This window comes from Onychostoma macrolepis, chromosome 11, assembly GCF_012432095.1.
Source record: "Onychostoma macrolepis isolate SWU-2019 chromosome 11, ASM1243209v1, whole genome shotgun sequence".
NCBI classification, from domain to species: Eukaryota; Metazoa; Chordata; class Actinopteri; order Cypriniformes; family Cyprinidae; genus Onychostoma; species Onychostoma macrolepis.
Genome location: NC_081165.1, coordinates 3,153,199 through 3,174,740, shown reverse-complemented (window position 1 = coordinate 3,174,740; position 21,542 = coordinate 3,153,199). Strand labels below are relative to the sequence as shown.

Below are 21,542 nucleotides of genomic sequence, written 5' to 3'. Positions count from 1 at the left end.
TGACAAGCTATTACATGCATACTTTCAACGGACAGTAATTCACAAAGCTGCCCCCCCCCCTTGTTGTATCTTTTTTTTCTGTTAATGTGTGAAGGTAGTGACCTAGCCTATTTCTTCTGATGAGTCAAAGTTTTTTTCAATGTCCGTTTATATTTCCCATATATAATGAGTAAATTCACAATTAACCATATTTTCAAACCAACACAATTATCAATAAATAAATAAATAAATAAATTAAATAAATTAAAACATTTTTTTTCTTTGAGTTGCAATGTAATTTTATTCTTTGTAACAAAAATCACACCAAAACAATTTTGTATTCATAGTCTTTACAAAACAATGCAGTCACCTAATAATTCCAATCTTCAATCATACTTCCAAGTCTGGTGATTTTAAAGATGATTTTAGGAAGCACTATTTGACAAAAATAAGCTGAAAAAAAAAGTTGTTTATTACATTTTTTAAAAAGTGTTCTTTTCTCACATAGCTTTTGTTTTTTTTTCACAATGTGTAGGATGCATTGAACGAGTTTGTGTCAAATTAATAAATGCACATGCAACATAATACAATCAAGCATGAGAGGTTGTGCAACTGAATTATGGGACCTGTGCAGAGATAAGGTGAATAAAAAGGTGTTACCTGTGTATTGTGGAATATATACAATTGGCATACAGAGCATCACCTGTTTAATATATGTACTGCATAATATGTTAACCAATCAGAGTTTCTCTTGCTAATGTCGTCAGACATTTAGCTCCCCCCCCCCACAAAAAACAAACAAACAAACAAACAACCAAAATAGTAGCATTTTTCACAATTATACTTCCAACAGTACTCCCAGACAAACAGAACTGACAAAAGGCATTGGACATTATAAAGCAATGTAAATAATTTTCTTTTATTCAGTGTCAAAATAAATTGTCCCAAAATTGGACATCATTATCTCTACAGCAGATATACTATTTATCTTTAAAAAAAAAAGTATTCACATGGCCCATATAAGATGACTGTAAAAGGTGCACAAATCAAAGGCATCTTTTCATTACAATTTCAGTGCCATTTTAAACACTTTCTTTATCTTTTGATATTTCTGAACATCCAAAAGCTTTCTTCGGCACACATATTCCACAGACAGATATCGTATACACACACTTAAACATAATGTAGAATTGAGTTTTTCTCATGTATTAATACTGAGCATATAGGCTACATTTCCTTAATGTGTAGCACGAATGAAAAAAAAAAATTGTACAATGCAGGAAAAAAAGGCTTTATTCATTGTTTAAATTAACATATAATCTTTCCAAACAGAAGACTATCTTTTTTTTTTGATGCCGTAGATTACACTTCACTGCTAAAGGCACCTGTGAATTTCCAAATCTCCCAAAGTCTCTGAATTAAGCAACGTGGAAGGAATTGTGATGTTCTTGGATTCAACTTTGAAGGTGCATAACAAGACAAAATAACCATGTAAACTTCAACTAAAGCCTTTACAGAAACCCTAAAACTCCAAGAACTCTTTTGTACATTTCTCTGTGACAGATACCCGGACGTCTTCCTCGTCGTACTCATCAAAGTTACTCGTGTCTCCAGGCCCTCTGCACTTTGGTATGATGGGAGCATCAATCTATAAAAACATTGAAAAAAAAAATTCACCAGCTTACAAAAGAGCAGTTCTCAAGAACCAGCTAATAAATTGAAGCCTGAATGTAAAAAACAAAAAGCAACACCTTCTTCTCATAGATTGCAATCCAGTCTGTTGTAGCGAACCATCTGTGGTTTTTGATGTCGCTGACTCCATTTTTCAAATTGCCAAAGCGTTTTGTGAGGTCCACCTGCAGCAGATTGCGCAGAAGATCCTTCAGGTCTGAACTAAAGTGTGAAGGATATCGTGCCTGTGGAAATGAAATATTCACATCTGTTGGAAATGTCTAGAACATTTGTTCCCTGATTGTCAGTAATTTTTAACTTTTGTTAGCAGAGGTTTTAAAGGGTTGGTACAGTATACACAGAACAAAATTAACCTTTAGACCGACTCAAATTATATTTATTAAACCTTAAATTTTGATTTAATATTCAGCTAAAATATTTATTTTCCTGAAGACAAAAACATTCAAACAAAGTAAAAATGTATTTAAAGCCATGCACTGAAGAAAGTGTGTTGGATTTACATTATTTATACATGTACATTAGCTGGACATCAATTATGTATTTTGTTCTCATGACTGCCCAATCATCGAATTAAGTCATTTTAAAGTGACCAAATTAAGTAGTCTCAAAGTGATTTTATGTGGCAAAAAATTAACTGAATTATATGATTGTACTATCTAACAACTAAATAACTAACTGTTACCAAACAATAGCACATATTAACATAATAAATGATAAGTTTGCTCCTTAGAAAATCAGTCTGTCCTCTTCCTAAGTAAAATCTCCACTCTTCATCACAATTGGTAACCCGGTGTAACTGAAATGGTTCTAAGTCCCAACATAATTAAACATTAAACATGATCAAGTCTCCCCCTTTTCTCATCTTGCTTAACACACACACACACACACACACACGTTAATACATGTTTAATCTAATTATTTAGTTTACTAATTTAGTTTGCTTACTCTAAAGTTGTTATTTTTAAAACAATTTTAGAACAGTATTTTGCATCATATTTTCTGTTATGTACTAACAAATAAATAAAATTAGATGTAAAAATATAAGTCCATAACACAAGTCCATAATCCATAATATCACTTCCTCAGAAAAGAAGTCCATCCCCTGTTGTGCTCTCACATCAAAACCACCAACATATTTGTTACATATTAGAACAGTTTTGAATGGGTTCCACTTGGAAACAGCAACAGATCTGTGCATATTTATCTTTTAATTCAGACGAGATGACTTTTTCACTGGAGAAAGCATATGGATAGAGGACTCTAGATTTTAAAAGGTCTTAATGATTGATTTGTTTATCACAAACATGCAGCTTTCTGCTTGACAAGATGTTAATTGATAGACTGGAGTCATGTGGGGACGTCAGCTGTTTGGACTCTCATTCTGACGGCACCCATTCACTGCAGAGGATCCACTGGTGAGCAAGTGATGCAATGCTAAATCAAAATCTGTTCCAAAGAAGAAATAAACTACATCTTGGGTGGCCTGAGGGTGAATACATTTTCAGCAAATTTTAATTTTGGGGTTAAACTTGTTTTTCATTCAGGTCTCAAAACACATGATGTCATGAAATTATTCTTTTTTGACCTGTTCTGATATAGCAACCTAATTTCCTTGTACTGATGGAGCAAAATAATTTGTGTAAAAATAAACGGTTAAAGAAATAGGGATAGAGTGTAGATATACAGTAAGGCCAACACCAAGAGAGAATTTTACTGTACTGTAATAAATAAAATAAATCATAGTAAAAATAATTCAAATTCTTCTGACCTTGCCAGATACAATCTTCTCATAGATCTGAATAGGTTGATCAGCGAAAAAAGGTGGATATCCAGCAGCCATTTCATAGATCAGAACGCCCAATGCCCACCAGTCAACAGCTTTGTTGTAGCCCTAACAAAGAAAAGGAGAAAACATTAAGGATTTGTTTAACTTCTAGAGGAGTAAGAACAGCTGCTGTGTTTTCTTACCTTGCTGAGAATGATCTCTGGCGCCAGGTACTCTGGTGTACCGCACAACGTCCAAGTTCTGCCTTTGACATGTTTGGCAAAGCCAAAGTCTGTTACCTAAATCAAATTCGAATATGAGAGTTAGAAATAAATGCTCATTAAAATATCAATTAAACACAACCAAAGTGCAGGTAACATTTAAGTGACTGGCACACCTGGATGTATCCCTGATGATCGATGAGCAAGTTTTCAGGCTTAAGGTCTCTGTAGATGAGGTCTAGAGCATGAAGATACTCGAATGTCAGAACAATCTGAGCAGCAAAGAACCGTGCGTTCTGCTCACTAATATGAGGGGAAAAACATGGTTATTTCATTTATAAGAGAAAAGGACAGGTAAAGGCACATAAATAAAGAAATGTATTACCTGAATCTTCCAATCCGTCTCAGATGTGAGAACATCTCACCTCCTTGGATATACTCCATGACCATGTATAAATTTGAATGATCCTGTTAAGGTAATTTAAATTAAATCATCATAATGCTACGTAATACAAAAGGTTTCTGTTTTTATGTAATAACGTAGATTTTTTTCAGTAGCTTTAGCTACATCCTAGAATCACACCCTCTGCTCTGATATTGTATGTCTTTTCAATATAAACTGCATGTGTACCTTAAAAGCGGACTCCAGCTTCACAAGGAAAGGAAAGGACACTGCTTGTAATATTTTCTTCTCGTTTAATGTGTGTTCTATCTGTTTAAGTTTCACCACCTGAAAAATCATCAAAAGGAGGAAATACTGAATAAAAAAAAGCACACATTTCAAATGCTAAACAAAATAGATTCTTTTTAACATACCAAAAGCATATCTTACATAGAGCAGTGTAAATAAGTAAGGTAAAGTGGGGCTAGATGGTCCCTTTATTTATTAATTTAATTTAATAGAAAAAAATTCTAATTTGTGAAAAAAAGGTTAAAAAATGAATGAGTGATATAGTGTAGATATATACGTCATAAGGGATTTTTATTGGCATTTACTGTAAAAAAAAAAGAAAAAAAAAAGATGAATAGGATTAAATCCTCTTTAATGAAACTGAAAATCTTTTGTTTCAAAAGATATGTGATAATTTTAGGGATTCTCATTAAATACATTTCCAGTATTTTGGTAAAATAAAACAACATTAACCTTTTTGTACCTTATTTCTAAAAACACCATCAGGCAAGATTGGTGGTTTTAAAATTGTTACAACGTAACAATTGTGGTTTTAAAATGTCTGTTAGAAAGACTTTAGTATTACCCACAGTATTGAGTGACAACGCATTTAGCTTTTTCTTCTTTGTCAGATCACACACGTGCTTCATATTTGACTCCTTTCGCCAACATAGCTAAGGTTTTTAATGCATGATCCTCTCAGTACATTGTTATAACAATAATATGTTTTGGTTTCATAAGTGACAGTCAACTGTGGAAACATCATTAGGCTGCTTGCTGCGGTTTGAACCTGTCAGCAGAGGAAGTTTCAGTTTCCTCCCTGCGCTGTAAATGTATTTCTACCATTTCACATTATGCTCTGACACATTAAACAAGGCCTGGACCAGCCAGACTCAACTGAAACTGTGACAATTAACCTGCTTTTGAATTTCCTAAAATTCCAAAATAATAATCAGTTTCAGTGTTTGAAAATTTAAGAAACTATTTGCTGTAAATTTGATTTGAAAGTCAACTGAATAACTAAATTTAGTTTAGAGCATACAAAACATAAAAATGCATTAAGTTTTATTATATTGTTTTCTGTAGGGAACATCGGGATTCAGTTATTTAGAAACTGTTATAATAAATCAGTTATTTATGCAAACAGAAACCATGCTCATTTTCATTTGCAAATCAGTTTTTAAATTTTTTTTTGTTGCAAAAATGTCTTCTGTAACCCAGACAAAAAAAAGATTATATAAAAATCTAAACAAATTACGTTTATCCTACAATGTTTTGTATGTACAGTATTAGTGTTTTGATTAAGGTGTTTAATCCAAATGAGTACATACAATGGTGGCCAAAATTATTAGAACACTAGTATTTTGACCAGCTAAAAAATGGTTTCAAGTCAGTTATTTCTTTCTTTTGCTGTAGTGTGTCAGTAGGAAATATCAGTTTACATTTCCAAACATTAATTTTGCCATTACTGTAATGATCCAGTGAGATTTTTGTTTAGTGTTGTTTAGTAGTATAGTGTTGTAATAATTGGGCCACCACTGTAATCTGCATAGCAAATTTATTTGTGGAAAACATACAGTAAACAAAACGTTGACATTACATAAAAAATGAAGTTAGGTGATTTAGTTTGATTTATATTATAACTTAAAATATTACACAGCAACAACTTAAAATGTAAAATTTGGTGCTGAGCATGCAAGTCACTGATGATTGCTAATCACTCCAACCTGTCCTCCAATTTGTCAAAATCCCTGAAATACGACCCATCAGAGCGTATACTACAATTGCGCCCCTATCGGCAACAGGACATTTTCATATTAATGTTTTGTACTCTTTTATCTGCGTCATAATTTGGGTTTCATGTAGCTCAGTTGGTAGAGCATTGCGTTATACGATGATATATAACCAATTGATTATGGGTTCGATCCCAGAGAATGCATGTGCTCATAAAATGTATATGCACTATAAATCATGATTTTGCACGATTTCTGTTTAGGGGTAGGGTTAGGTGTGGTCATTCGTACAAATTACCGTGAGATCGGTGTAAAAAGTCCACACATTGCATTTAAATAAACACGCATTTTGATTGGTAATGACAGTCATACGTCATTTCATGACGACAGATGCAACATGACACTGTCATTATTTTTAACTTTAAAACGTAAATATAGGTTGTAATAAGGTGCTTGCACAAACGACCTATAGGGTCATTTTTTGTTGGAGGACAGGCTCAATCACCCATAATAAACTTGTATAATTTGTCTTTTTGGTTAAAGCATGTGAACTTACAGATATGAGCACATTTTTGTTAATTCAGAATTAATATATGTTCTAGCTCTATTTACTGTTAATATTTTTAATATGTTTTGTTTTAAGTCACCATTGGGGTGGTTAGTGTTCACGTTGGTGAAGTTTTTTCAATTTTAATGATTAAATTCTTTATAAATTCTTTATTACATAAAGATAAACCTATATGATTTTTTTTTAAAGTTTGTCACTAACTGATACACAAATTAAGCAAACTTAGTTTAGTGGAAAGGTCTAGTTAGTAGCATTTGCATCAGTAATGCGCAATATTGTTACTCATTATAACTTCAAAATACAAGCTTATTGAACTTTATTGAGCTTAATGATAACTATAAAGTTTTAATAAAGTTTAAATATACGAAGCATTAATAATTGTTCTAATTCTATGATAATAGGGAAGTCCACAACACAGCTATAACATTGATGACACAGAGGAATGGTATTTTTCCCAGCTGACGAAAGCTAAAAATATTGACATCTAATCAGAATCCACAGATGAAAGAGCTGAGCCTTTAAAGCAGCAGACAACATAAAAGCAGTGCATAATAAACTCACTCATAATAAACAGAACGTGAACAGGTCTTAAATCATTTACTTTTGAGTTTACGGAACTTATTATGCTTATTATGTTCTATAAAATAACAGAACATCCTTAATTGTTATGGTGATACAACCATTTTTTCCATATCTTTATAGTAAAGTCATACTCTTCTTGGAAAACTTAAAAAATAAATACTTTCAAAATAATATACATTCTGCATTTATAAAAGACCCAGGATGCACTCATTAAGAGTCACCAGGACTGTGTTAAAAAATGTTTTGTCTCATAGACGCTCACAAACACAAATGTCTAGCACAGAGGACAAAAATCAATTGCTGGGTCCTGCAGGAGGATATACAGTACAGCATGCATACTCACTTTTTCTTTGTCCAAAATCTTCATAGCATAGTATCGTCCCGACTGTCTGTGCTTGACTAGCATTACTCTTCCAAAAGATCCAGTGCCAAGAGTTTTCAGTCTGTCAAAGTCACCTAGACTTGATGTGCTCTGCAGAACCCAAGCCAGAAGTCAGCAATTAGTTCTGCTAAAAACCAACTGTCTCCGACTTTCATGTTTGTTGTAATAAAGCTCCCATACCTGTGGCTGACAGTCCCATTTTCTCAAGAAATCCTCTTTGGCTTTTGCCAAGAATTCTTTCACTAAATAAACAGATAACAGAATTAACATTATAAACTGAAAAGGGATAGCTCAATGCATGATTTTAAGATAAACAATAAATTGCTTTATATGGAATAGAATGGAATACAACTTTAACATTTTCAACTTCATTTCAATCCATTTAAATGTGTAAAACAGAGCTTATTTAATGCATTGAAATTGGTCTCATATGGTAATCATTCTGTCACCATCCTCTGGCATTTCTAGTTCTGAGCATGGGAACTGTGTGCTCTATAATGAACTGAAAGCTACAGGTACAGTATGTTTCTGCTACAGAGTATGAGTTGAGTTTTGTGTAATGACAACACATTTCCAACATGTGAAACCACGGTGCAAACTGAAACTTATTTTTAAAACGTGAAACGTACAAAAGCAAAAATGGCTTAACAAAGGATGTGTTATAAAATGTGGACGATTTCTGCTTGCTTGAGCTCTTGCCATTTCATTTAGGCAGCAATAGAGATGCTGTTATCAAATAATCCATCTTTTCATCTGGTTGGTCAGTCAAAGGCATAATCAGTGAAAGCTGCTCAATTTTCGGTAGCACTTTATTTTACAGATCGTGTACTTCCCTGGTACATACATGGTAAATATCTTGTACCTACAGGCAAGTGAGTGGTAACACAAGGTACTTACCTTAAGTGTATGTACATGGTAACAAATAAGAAACACGGCTGTACTTAACAATCGTACATGCATGGTAATTAGTTTGTACATACAGACAAGTGTGGGTAAGAACGGTCACTTACAGGTAGTGCCCGTACATGGTAACTAATTAGGTACTTACTAATGTATATACATGGTAAATATGTAGTACTTACAGATAAGTGGGTACAAACAGGCACGTCCTTACAGTATCCGTATATATGGTAACTAATAAGACACATTACTGTACATACTAATGATATGTACATGGTAAATGTGTAGCACCTACGGAAAAACGTGCTATTATGTGGTAACAACATGACACATTCTGTACTTGGTATATACGGTATGCTTGGTAAGTCCTAACCTTACCTAATAAAAAGAGGACTGTTTTTCAAGTGCTTATGTAGGACTGTTAATGCTAAATTGTTCTCCACAACAGTGCTTACGAAGTTTGAAGAACTGGTAATTCCTGTGTAATGTTTATGTAAAATGGTGCACTTTATTTTACAGTCCTATTTCCATATACTTACTATGTCTGTACTGGTGTACCTATTAGTTAATGCACAGAATAAGTTATGCGGTACTCAAGTTGGGGGGTATAAACATGGACTAAGGTACTTATTGAGTAATTGATGATAGGTGCCATTGCAGTTTGAAACTTTGGAAGTTGGATGGGAACACGGCAGTAACTGTGCAGCATTGCATAGTGTTAATACTTAGCAGGCACAGTCCATTTAAATAGGAATTTTGACACATGACAATCAGTAGTTGCAAGTGCAAATATGAGTCCGGTAGCTACTGTATAATTCCAAAATAAAATCTGTCTACACACATAATTATTAGGAATGTACGTCAGCTCAAATCCCTATTGGACCAATTAGTTAAGAGAATCAGTGTCGTTAAAGATAAGGCAAGTTAACTGCAATGGCACCTACCATCAATTACTCAATAAGTACCTTGGTCCATGTTTATTCCCCCAACTTGAGTACCGCATAACTTATTCTGTACATTAACTAATAGGTACACCAGTACAGACATAGTAATTATATGGAAATAGGACTATAAAATAAAATGCACCGTTTTACATAAACATTACACAGGAATTACCAGTTCTTCAAACTTCGTAAGCACTGTTGTGGAGAGCAATTTAGCATTAACAGTCCTACATAAGCACTTGAAAAACAGTCCTCTTTTTATTAGGCAAGGTTAGGATTTACCAAGCATACCGTATATACCAAGTACAGAATGTGTCATGTTGTTACCACATAATAGCACGTTTTTCCGTAGGTGCTACACATTTACCATGTACATATCATTAGTATGTACAGTAATGTGTCTTATTAGTTACCATATATACGGATACTGTAAGGACGTGCCTGTTTGTACCCACTTGTCTGTAAGTACTACATATTTACCATGTATATACATTAGTAAGTACCTAATTAGTTACCATGTACGGGCACTACATGTAAGTGACCGTTCTTACCCACACTTGTCTGTATGTACAAACTAATTACCATGCATGTACGACTGTTAAGTACAGCCGTGTTTCTTATTTGTTACCATGTACATACACTTCAGGTAAGTACCTTGTGTTACCACTCACTTGCCTGTAGGTACAAGATATTTACCATGTATGTACCAGGGAAGTACACGATCTGTAAAATAAAGTGCTACCCAATTTTCTATCCAGAGAGATTATGGAATGTAAAGGTTTATAATTATTGAGGAATATTATAAATAAAATGCAAATTAAAAGTCCAAAACTGCCATCTTTTGATTATTATTTAATGTAGAACTACAATGGCCAGCTGACCATCAGCCACATGACAGCAATGACTTCCTTTTGGATTTATCTTGATTTCATTGAGACTCCTGAAATTACTTTAAAATGCACACAAATATGTTTTAACTGTGATATTCATGCTGACCAATAAAACAGTTTCTTCTGACATTTATTAAAAAATTAATAAACAAAAACGTGGCAGACTGAGAAAGAACAGTGAGACAACATTGCACTACAATAATTATACAGTACATTTAACAAAAAAACTGTTTACAGAATATTATCTCTCCACCTCACAGCTTTATAGATAAATAACACTGCTTTCATAAAACCAGCTACAACAAACATTGTAATAATGTAACTTTTGTGATATCAGTCTTAATAAGGTTTAGCGCACCACCTGCACATGAGATTTGAATTGCACACGTTTGTCAGGGGATGTATTATCAGTAACAATAGTGTATTTGTTTACATTTTTACATTTACATTTTAGCCTAGCAGGGCAACCTACAGTATTATCAGGTCTGCCATTAACTAGAAGAAAAGTTAATACTTTATGTACAGGAAACGTGATGTTTTAACACTAACAAGTTTAGATTGCTTTACATTTTCCTGGCTGTAAGAAGCAAACTGAACTCTTCCTGTTAAAACCACAAGAAGTCTGACAACAATCAAAGTGTGTAACAATTCGACAAGACTAACACATTTTACTCTGCACTCTTCGGTTAATTACTATAAAAGACCTACATTATATCCTTCAATCTAGAGCTTGTGAAAATCCATCAGATACTCTCTAAAGTATATGCAATGGCTTTATTTATAGCAAAAGTCAATCATTTTAAGAAAACAGTCATTTTGTGCATTTAATTGAAATAATGAAATATTGAAAAATATTTCACTTTGACTTACTTGTTGCATCCCAAAGGACGGTATACTCTGACACATGTGGCCCCTCGTTTTCTAGTCCTTTCTCCTGGTGCCCTTTTCGACATTTGTAAAAAAATCGGCTAGCTAAGGTGTCCAGCCTCTGAAGGGCAGAGTTAGTGCCTGATGACTGCCCAAAGTTAGGATCTTTTGTCTGGGCCATCACATGCACCGTTCACACCGAAGGAAACTCTCAACTGGTTAATAACCACAAATGCTCTTCAACTGAAGTCTCTATAGCACAGAAGTCATAGTCATTTCCTGTTTGAGAGGCTTAGATTAACATGCGAGTTTTTGCTGTACCACCAGCTGAGCTAGTTATACTTCCTGTTGGAGTATTCTGTGTTAATGAAGAAGTAAATACATCAGGCCCTTTGCTCAACACCCACAACAGTGGAGAAAAACAAAAAGACACTCTAAAGTTCCAAAGGCCATCACAGGGAGAATGTATTGATTCTCACTGAGAGATAACTTGTGAATACTACTACCCTGTAGAAATGTTTTACTTATTCTTGAAAATACAGAGCTATCTATCGCTGAAATAACATGTCAAGATGTTGTTCATATCATTTTGATGAGACCATGATGCAGTGTGTCTTAACTTTTCAATAAAAAATGTGCATAAAATGTTTATAAATTACTTCATGTAATGAGTTTAAATATAAATAAAACTTCATTCTTCTTATTGTTGTTGCTGATGTGTCATGCACTCTATAAAACCATTTCACATTAATAGGTTAACAAGTAGCCTATTACTCAGTCCTGACTAATTCAATTAGGCTACTAATGTAACTAAGCTTACTTTTATTTTTATTTTTTTAAGCAGGATGCAGTTAAACAAATACCCGGGTGGTCAGTGCTTCCTTAGCATATGAATTTACTATAAATTACTACAGAGATCAAATTGTAGGCAAAAAAACAAAACAAAAAAACATTGGTGTTAGCAGTTACCAACGGATACCCTCAGAAATAAAAACAAGCCAGCACATAAACAAAGCAAAACGAAACCAAGAAAATAATAGAGAAGGCATGTTAAGTCGCAGCGCCATCAAGCGGAGAAAAGACGAAATAAACATCAGTGATGAAACGAATAAACTTCAGTGATGAAACAGAAATTCTTAGTAGCCTACTGTATTTTAGTAAAACATCCATCTACGTTAATGGCCAAATGAGTGAATCGTCTTTTTTAAACAGTGATGTTACAACAAACGACACTACCATTTAATCAATGCTTAATATGTTTAATATTAAAGTTTAAATATATATAATACAAACAACAACAAAAAAAAAACATTTGAAGTATGAAGTAACATATGAAGTAAAGTGCGACTGTAGTTTATGTAGGCCAACTGTGATTTTTATTCATCTTTTAGTTGTGATCTATACACATAGTCAGCAATGCTGAACATATTCAACAATGCTGGTTTATATTCATAAAATAACACCGAAAAAGAAGAAAATAAGATTATTTATTGCTTTAGAAATAGGAAATATATGTAATATTTATTATTAGCCTTTTATTATTAGTCATCTGGAATAAGAACCCGGATGGAAACATTGGTTTGTTGCTAAGAGTCCGTGCGCTCCGGAAGAGTCCATGTATTTCAGAGTGGGTAATTATGGTCTTTCACCATTTTATGGTAATTATGGTCACTCACCACATGCCTCTTAATCTACTGTTTAGAAATAAACAGTAATTTTTATAGACTCTATATGAAATACAAACTGACAAATTGTGGTTAAATTATATTGTGTTATTAGTACTGTGTAAACAGTATGCAGTCCACACGCCCCTATTTGAGCAATGGATCGGTCCATCTTCATCGTACACTTGCGGTAACTGGACAACGTACAGAGCAGATTGAGGGATTTCATTTAACACCAAACCTTTAAATGACATGTTAAAATGAAATAATATGCATTACGGCCAAAAATAAGACTTATACACAAAGAGACAGAAAAGAAAGAACAACAGCGACAGCATCGCAGACAGAGGCTGGAGCCTGTGTATAGGTAATTCACTCAAAACCTTCTCATTTTTATCATCATTGATCTGTTCACTGCTGTTACATAGTTTATACAAAATAATAACAATGTTACTGACAAATAATTATTCAATGGCTTGAGTTCAGTGGGAGTAAGCCATCAGGATGTCTTGTGTCAGGATGCGGCGCGTCTCTCATCGCATCCGCATCTGCCTTTTATAATTAATGATAATTTTTCACTTTAATAACATGCACCATAACATAAGCATTATTTATAAGTTATTAATTTTCGATGAGTAGTTTAGTTGAAGAGCTTCATAAATCCTGGCAATGCAGCACTGGTGTTTTATTATCATCTGGGCCTCCTTGCATCAGGGGATCTTGCAGGGAATTCAGTGGCAAATGAATCACATGACAGCGCAAAGTAACCTGTTTTTAACTGTGAGTTATTATGAAGACAGGAAAAGGAGAATTAAAGGAGAAAAGCAGGTGTTTGGATGCAGATCTGGACATCCTCATTAAATACGGCCTACTACACAAAGGCCAGCACTTCCATCACATACAGTAGTTAACATGAATTAACTGGTACACATGAGCCAGATCAGCAAAAACCAGGAGCAGGATGTATCTACAGTATGAATCTGTACATTTATCCACCCCATGCCACAGGATCTATCCTTCTTAGCAGTACACCTCATATAACATTTGGGTGCCATGAGTTTAGTGCTGTAACAGACCAGTGATTTAAGAAGATTACGTCACCGAATTCCTCTGTTGATGTTAGAGAATTATTTCTGGGATGGATTGATGTTGTTTGCGCATTGGTTCATTGTTTCAATACCTTTGTTTTTGTTATGTATTGTTCAGAGTAGGAGCTTTGGAGATTTATGGTGCTGTCTTTTTCGCATGCTGTAAGTAAAACTGGTGTGTTATTATGTTGCCAAGGAGACATATAGGCCTATGTCTAAGAGCTGTTCCTAATTTTAGAAACTTACACAAAACTTAACACCCCACGCTTAGTGTGACTTCACACATATGCTTTATCTGGGGTTTGAGTCTTTTATATAGAGTAAATTATACTAAACTTTAATGGAAGTCTTGGAATAGGCAGTTTTCAAGCAATCATTATTGGTTATTTTGGTAAATCGACAAATTATTTGGTTGATTAATTAAGTAACCTTATTTTTTTAAGCATCAATAGTAAATCAATAAGGGTTTTATTGAACAATTTGTCCTTCAATGTTTTCAAACTGTTGAAATGCGTAATGTAATAGTATATGGGTGCATATCATCCTGTTCTGAACTGGAAGAGAGACAGATATGCAGTAAAAATACATTAACATCACCCTAATTAGTTGAGTCATTTTAATAAATTTTCTAATTTCTAATAATTTGTTGAACTTTTTAATGCAAATAATAATGATTTTATTTTATAGTACAACTGTAAAACTGCAATACTAATATTTATGTCTTCTCCTCTGTTGGTAACAGGTTCATAAACGCTTCTCAATACAAATGTGGTGAAATAAGTGCTGCACATATGCAGGTTATAAGCATCTCAAACTCACAGCTCATGCAGAAATTGAGTTCATAATAAGCAGGATTTTCTATGAACCGAGCCGCTCTGAGATCTATGCAGCAAGTATATTTAATTACATTGCAGCCTTTGTTATTTGATTATCACACTAAGCCATGTCATAATTCCACTTTTATTTTCATATATCATGCAGACCTTGTACAAATTGTTTGTTTATGCCAGTCAAGACCATATGCAAAAAAACAACAACAAGACCATACAATAAAAAGTCTGTATTCTTTTTCCATTCCAGTTTAAGAATGAGCTTGTTATTAGAGTATTGAGATGTTGTCTCAGATGCATACAGAATCTTGATTTGTGAGGTACTTTTTTTTATGAATGATTAACAGAAGTCTAAATTCATTTTTCTTTAACTGACATGCCATGGTTTTTGATTTCCTGTCAAAAGTTCTCAGTGTTTGTGTAGGCAGAAACAAGTCTTGCTGTGCTTGAGAGGAGTTTTCAAATTTAAGGACCAAGTTTGGTTGATATGCTGTCTGAATGGAGGCACAAATGGCTCCAACCAGATCTCACGAAAGTGCGTATAAATAGTACGCCAAATAAAAACAAAAACTCGTGGTATTGATACGATGGTATTGATAATAAAAAAATAAAAAAATAAATGTTTGCAAAAACTGTGTATCATATGTACTGCAACAAATTTCGTATCATATGCACGCGAAAACTGCGTATCATATGCACGCCAAAGTCAATTTTTGCGTATCAATACCACAAGTTTTTGCTTTTATTTGGCGTACTATTTATACGCCAATTAGTTCCAATATTTGAACCTCTTCCTTCATCAACCTCTCTCGGACCAAATGGTAGAAAATAGCATTCCAAAATTTAAATGTAATATTTAGCCAGGGAAATGCATTATCAGTTAGTAGAATATGTACGCTGTGGCACAGAGAACCTCTGTCAGCGATGTCTCTTAAGGCTGGAACACACTTCACGACTTTTAAAATCTGAACAGATTTTAAAACCCTAGGCGTCATACACTTACCGACTTTGTAACAGTCACAGAGGAATACTGGCAGTTATACAGTAAATTAACTGAGGATCTTACATTAGCAGATTTTAAAGTTGTTCCGATCACAATCAAACTCACAAAGAACTGAGCGCCATGTTACAGCGTGACAAATGAAAATCAGCTCAAAATATCAAACGTGTTTGATATCCTCCAACTGGGTGCAATCAAAGTCTGAAGCGAAAAAATCTGTGATGGTCTGTGACCATCATAAACTATGCGATTTTCTATGAAATCTGTCAAAATCTGCAGACTCACTCTTTGGGCAACTAGCGTCAACTCTTCCAGACTGTAAATCGGGGGAAAATTGGAAGTGTAGTGTATAGCAGCCTTTACAGAAGTGTGAAATGTGTTTGTGTGAAAATGCCCAAAGCATACTTTACACAAGTACAAAAGTCAAGTTTAAGCACTTTTCACAGTACACACCATTTCAAAGAAGCACGAAGGGTGCTTTGCCATAGAGCCAAGTTTTAGAGCTGTGGGGTATGATGATACATAACGATGATAAGAGTGATCCTCCAGATTTAGATCTAGCTATGTTGCATTTATAGTGTTGTCAACATACAGTATGTATTATTGCTGCAGTGACTCAAATGTAATTAGGAGATTTAAATATTGGTTGGTTTTGTTCTGTGTGAGAGTAAGCAATTCGCTAAAAGTTTTAATGAAAATATGATAGTGTGGCACACAGGGATTTGGGTAATAGTCAGGTTAGTTCTGAGAAAGAGTGAACAATTCTCAAAAAGCATCAAATGAAGATATGATCGGTTATCTTTCCCCATTAAAAAAAAAAAAAAGGGGAAATAAGCAGAATTAAGTTAAACTAGTAACTACTGTAGCAAACTAGTATTTAAGTTATATTTGACCTGGCTGCTTGTTGAATGATTACTGTAGTTGTGTAAACCCTACATTATATAATAAATATTTAAAAAATGTAGGCTATTTTAAAAATAATTTCAGAAGGTTATGTGATTTTGTTCTCCTTTTTTTCTTTTTCTTCTTAACAGCTCCCACTCACTGAAGTGGAGTAGTGACATAATATCATTCTTGTAAACAAATTCCAGCATTTCAGTAATAAAAGTGTCCAACTATTCATATTTGAAATGCATACACAAAGTGCAACAGTAATTGTACGATGCTTGGTAGTGTTCAAAAAGCATTTACAAAACAGCTTTCGAATTAATCCCTTCTTGTAAACTGCTGAGATGAGGAGTCTGAAGTGAGTTTAACATTTTCCAAATATAATTAGCAGTTATTAGTGACAATGTTGAGAAATAAAAGAAATGGCTTTAACTTCAATAAGCAACTTCCCTGATTTCAGGCAAAATGACCATATTGTGATGTTGTTCCTTTACATTTTACTTGGGTTACTATGTATATTTTTGTTGAAAATTACTGATATTGCGGTAAAGATTTTGGTAATGTCACAGTCTTGGGGCCCTATTTTAATGATCTAAGCCCACGGTCCAAAGCGCACGGCGCAAGTGCACTCAGGGGGTGTCCAAATCCACTTTTGCTAGTTTAACGACGGTTTACGATTAAAAATTATTTGTAATAATTTGGCATGTTTGTGCACAAATGGGTGCAAATGCATTTGCTATGCATTTGCTAACAACGCGATGCAGGAAGGGAAACTGAGAACTGCGTCGGGCTGAAACTAGCATAAACACTTGTGCCTCGCCTTGCGCCGCATTGCGCCGGGTGTATGATAGGGCCCTTGGAGTTATAGACCAAGATCAATTGACCCTTCACAGGGAGTTTGATTGACAGGCGGTCTGACCAATCATAAACGCTGAATCTGCCATTTTTGTCCATTAAACAAACCAGACAGGAGAGTAGATTAACGTTGGTGGACGTCTTTTAAAAACAAGTCTTTCGTTTGAAACAAGATACCTTCTGATGTTCATGTTTATTTCGTGCTACATTATATAACTAGTAACGAGAAAGAGATGATCGGTTCACTTGCCGCTTGAACTGAGGTGCTACACAACACATTAAAGAGCCAAAAATTGTATTTATTGTTGGAATTTCTTTAAAAATGACAAAAGTTTAAAGCTGAGACTTTGTTTCATGCCTAAAGTAACCTGCTCTGTCTTGTCTGTCAGTGCAATGTATTTTTCACTGCGTGAGAACGTGGTGTGACACAGGGGCGGACTGGGACAAAATTTCAGGCCGGGAAATCTCACACTCATCCAGGCCATCCCATAAACCCATAACAAAATTTGAAACCACGGACAACAATATTTTTTGTATGACCATCCTCATTATCACTTGAACTTCCACTTTCATTTTCCCTGTCATCTCTCTCTCTCTTATGTGTATGTTTACTTTTTTCATCAACATCTCCTTGTTGCAAAACAACCACATCATTATAATTTGTTTGCACATAGTATACTTTTATTTTAGAAAAAAATAAGTATTACATTAGGACCATATGTTATTGTTTTATCTTACCTAAATGTCAAAATTGGTACAATAATAGCTACATCCTGAATATATCTTTATAACACTGAACATGTTTTTGCATTATCATGGGTCATATTTTGTGCTATAAGGGAAATTAACCATGGTATTATTAGGCCTATGGTAAAAGTAACCATGTTTTTGGCAGACTGATTACCAATTGTATAACCAGAGTTTTACTACAAATACCATGGTGAACTACATAGTGTAAAACCATTGTTAATTTGTGGTTACCATGGTTTAACTATAGCAACTATGTTAATTTTCGTTGTGTTGTTGTCTGCCTTAGCTCCCTCTAAACCTGTTATAAAACGATGTGAATATTTGTCTGCTAAATTCCTATGCTTTACAATAGTAATTATGTCCTGTTGGTAATTTTGCAGTAATTAATTGACCGCTATTGCTAACTTTTGCTAGCAGTCTAATGTTTAAATAGGTAAACAAATACAAAACTACAATACACCAAAAGTACACTAGTCTGTTTACAGATGTAAATAAAAAGTGTCAGCACTTGAAGTCCTGAACAGGACAGTTTTGCCTCTCTGCTCCACCTGATCGCTTCCACTCCATTCTCGAGTCTCGCATGAGTCGCATCCTTCTGGCGGACGCGCGGATGCCAGCCAAGACTAACCGATTCATGATTTATTATTTTAATTCTTTTTTTAAAATTTGTAAATTTTTTATTCGGAAATAATCACTTTAGTACATTCGGCAGGCAACAAAAACAACAACAACAAAAATATGTAGGGCAGCGGGCCGGTGCTCCCGATGGCCAGTCCGCCCCTGGGTGACAGCTCCACGTCTTGTCGGGCATAGTAACATTAACTAAGGGTCTTTATGAAGGGTCAATGAGTGTAAATGTCTTCTTTTATGGTCAGTTTTTTCTTTGAGGTCATGCATTGTCATGGTGATACAACAGTTTGCAAATAATCCTGCTAAGCAAGTTTGTTATAGTCAGTCTGTTTATAGTAAATTTGCAGATCAGAATAACAACACCTTTGGTTTATTGATTCAGAAATTTGAAGGTACTGTGACTCTGCCCTCTTGAGTTACCTGTAGACCAATGCAAGAGCGCACATTTAAAGAGATAGTTCACCCAAAAATGAAAATTCAGTCATGAATTATTCATCCTCATCTCATTCCAAACCCATAAGAACTTTGTTCATCTTTGGAACACAAATTAATATGTTTTTGATACAATCCGAGAGCTTTCTGACCCTGCATAGACAGCAATGCAACTGAAATTTTCCTAGGCCCAGAAATGTAGTAAGGACATCAGTAAAATAGTCCATGTTCCTCTGCTCGTAAACAAGGCGCAGCTCATGTGTGTTCTAAATCAGCAGCACCACACGCATGCGTTGTGATACTCTCATTAATAGCGCCAGACGGTGCAGGGAGGAGAAGAATTGTTGAATAAAGTTGCTATTTTTGTTTTCTTTGCGCACAAAATGTATTCTCGTATCTTCATAAAATTATGGTTAAACCACTGATGTCACATGGACCATTTTACAGATGTCCTCCTTACTACGTTTCTGGGCCTTGGAACATTTTAGTTGCGTTGCTGTCTATGTAGGGTCAGAAAGCTCTAAGGTCTTACGGGTTTGGAACAACATGAGGGTGAGTGATTAATGACAGAATTTTCATTTTTTGGGTGAAATATGCCTTTAAAAATGTTCTCATTACGTTACAATAATCCTGTGGACAGTTACTTATAAATTGGGGTGTGCGATATTGAAATAAAAAAAAATCTTTATATTTTCTTGGATTTAATCGATAACGATAATTAGACGATATTTTGCTGAGTGTGTTATTGTGCTGGTATCTTAAGGACTACCGTGGACAGCTGACCCCTAAAGTTTTTTATATTCTTCATATTCTGTGTGGTGGTCAGTTCACACCGATATCATTTTTTCCAATAAGTTTAAATTGATTTTAATAAGACATAATAATAATAAGACATTTGAGCTGTTACCAAGAAAATGACATCAGTATCAATAAAATTCATCTTTGCAATGCAGAGAAAACACAGAAGCTGCATCTGAAGTGGCATTTATATGCATTTACACACTACTGTTTAGTGCAGGACATGAATGCATTTAATCTGCAATTACAAATGCATAAATAATGTTTTGATATATTAAACATAAAACGTTGAATACTGTTATTTGAAATGATTTAAGTAATAAAAAGAAACTTTAAATGTGAAATTAAAACCGCCAGAAGGTGGCAGCAAGTCCCTGTTAATAAGTGACTCATTGCGATTGAACCGAATCATTTAAACAGGTGATTCATTCAGGAACGAAACACCATCATGTTGGTCAGAGACAAAAAACAGCGTTGTGACTGTGTTTGTAATTATTTTTGTTGCCGAAGTAGAGCAAAAACTCTTAACTGACTTCTTGTTTTTGGAATTTTTGTAAAAAAATCAATATTTCATTTGTAGTCATGGCAATTTTTGGAGAAAAAAAACAGCACTCTTTGTGTGATATTGATTAACTACATGAAATTATATAAATATATACATTTTCTGTCCCAATATCTTGAATTTTGTGATCATTATAAATGTATTCAGACTGAATCATGCAGCGAAAGAACGCACTCTAAATGAGCACGCGCACTATTCTAGACTTCATGTAATGTACGCGTGCACTCTGTAGCAGTGTTTTGAATGGATTTGCAAAATACTCGATAATGTCAAATCGCACATCTTTAAAACAACAATTACGATATTATCACAGACGATATATATCGCACACTCCTACTTATAAATATAACATTTTTTGAGCAAATTATGCACTGGGCGCACCATCTCACAGCACAAGCACTCTGTCAGCACCTGACACTGCAACTGATTCACATAAAACTCATTATGATCTACTTTATAGTGTTTAATGTGAAGCATGCTTTGAGTATATTGGGTTTGCAATATTCTTACTGTAAGAAATTCAACTCAACTGCATAGTTGCATATATTATTCACAATTATATTCACAATTATTCACAATTATTATTCACAATACAGTTATATTATCAAAACAAACTGATAAAAGTCATGCAAAACAAGTAAACAAGTAAAACATGTTAAAAGAGCACATCAGAAGTCATTGATTAAATAAATATTCTATTTTACAGCATTTTTAGAAGAAAATACAATTAAACAATATTGTAAATGGGGATTATATCAAATACACAATATATTAGATACAGTTGCACCACCTTACATCATAAAAAACTGCATATAACCTGGTGTTTTGGTAGTTTTAGTGCATTTTGAATGT

The 21,542-nt window shown here is 34.2% G+C and overlaps 2 protein-coding genes across 4 annotated transcripts in view; one reads left to right on the top strand and one right to left on the bottom strand.

Annotated features, from left to right (window-relative positions):
- Nucleotides 1-428: 428 nt before the first annotated feature.
- On the bottom strand, nucleotides 429-11,693 carry prkacba (protein kinase, cAMP-dependent, catalytic, beta a). The gene is made up of 10 exons (XM_058792408.1): nucleotides 11,197-11,693; nucleotides 7,773-7,834; nucleotides 7,554-7,682; nucleotides 4,289-4,387; nucleotides 4,043-4,125; nucleotides 3,834-3,960; nucleotides 3,640-3,735; nucleotides 3,440-3,562; nucleotides 1,731-1,895; nucleotides 429-1,627 (listed from the first exon to the last, which is right to left on the bottom strand). Exons 1-10 carry the CDS (start codon nucleotides 11,372-11,374, stop codon nucleotides 1,502-1,504), a joined length of 1,188 nt encoding a protein of 395 aa, XP_058648391.1. The 5' UTR covers nucleotides 11,375-11,693; the 3' UTR covers nucleotides 429-1,501.
- Nucleotides 11,694-13,055: 1,362 nt separating this feature from the next.
- The window catches only part of ttll7 (tubulin tyrosine ligase-like family, member 7), an 89,966-nt gene continuing 81,479 nt past the window's right edge, over nucleotides 13,056-21,542 (top strand). For all 3 annotated transcript variants that reach the window (XM_058792204.1, XM_058792203.1, XM_058792202.1), the window contains exon 1: nucleotides 13,056-13,224. The gene's annotated coding sequence lies outside the window, so the exon portion shown is untranslated. The remainder of the gene's footprint in view (nucleotides 13,225-21,542) is intronic.

Coding starts and splice junctions, on each gene's coding strand:
- prkacba (XM_058792408.1), bottom strand. CDS start 11,374: ATGGCCCAGACAAAAGATCCTAACTTTGGGCAGTCATCAGGCACTAAC. Junction 3,961..4,042: donor AGACGGATTGGAAGATTCAG/GTAATACATTTC, acceptor CCCTCATATTAG/TGAGCAGAACGCACGGTTCT. Junction 1,896..3,439: donor AGAAGATTGTATCTGGCAAG/GTCAGAAGAATT, acceptor TCATTTCCACAG/GCACGATATCCTTCACACTT.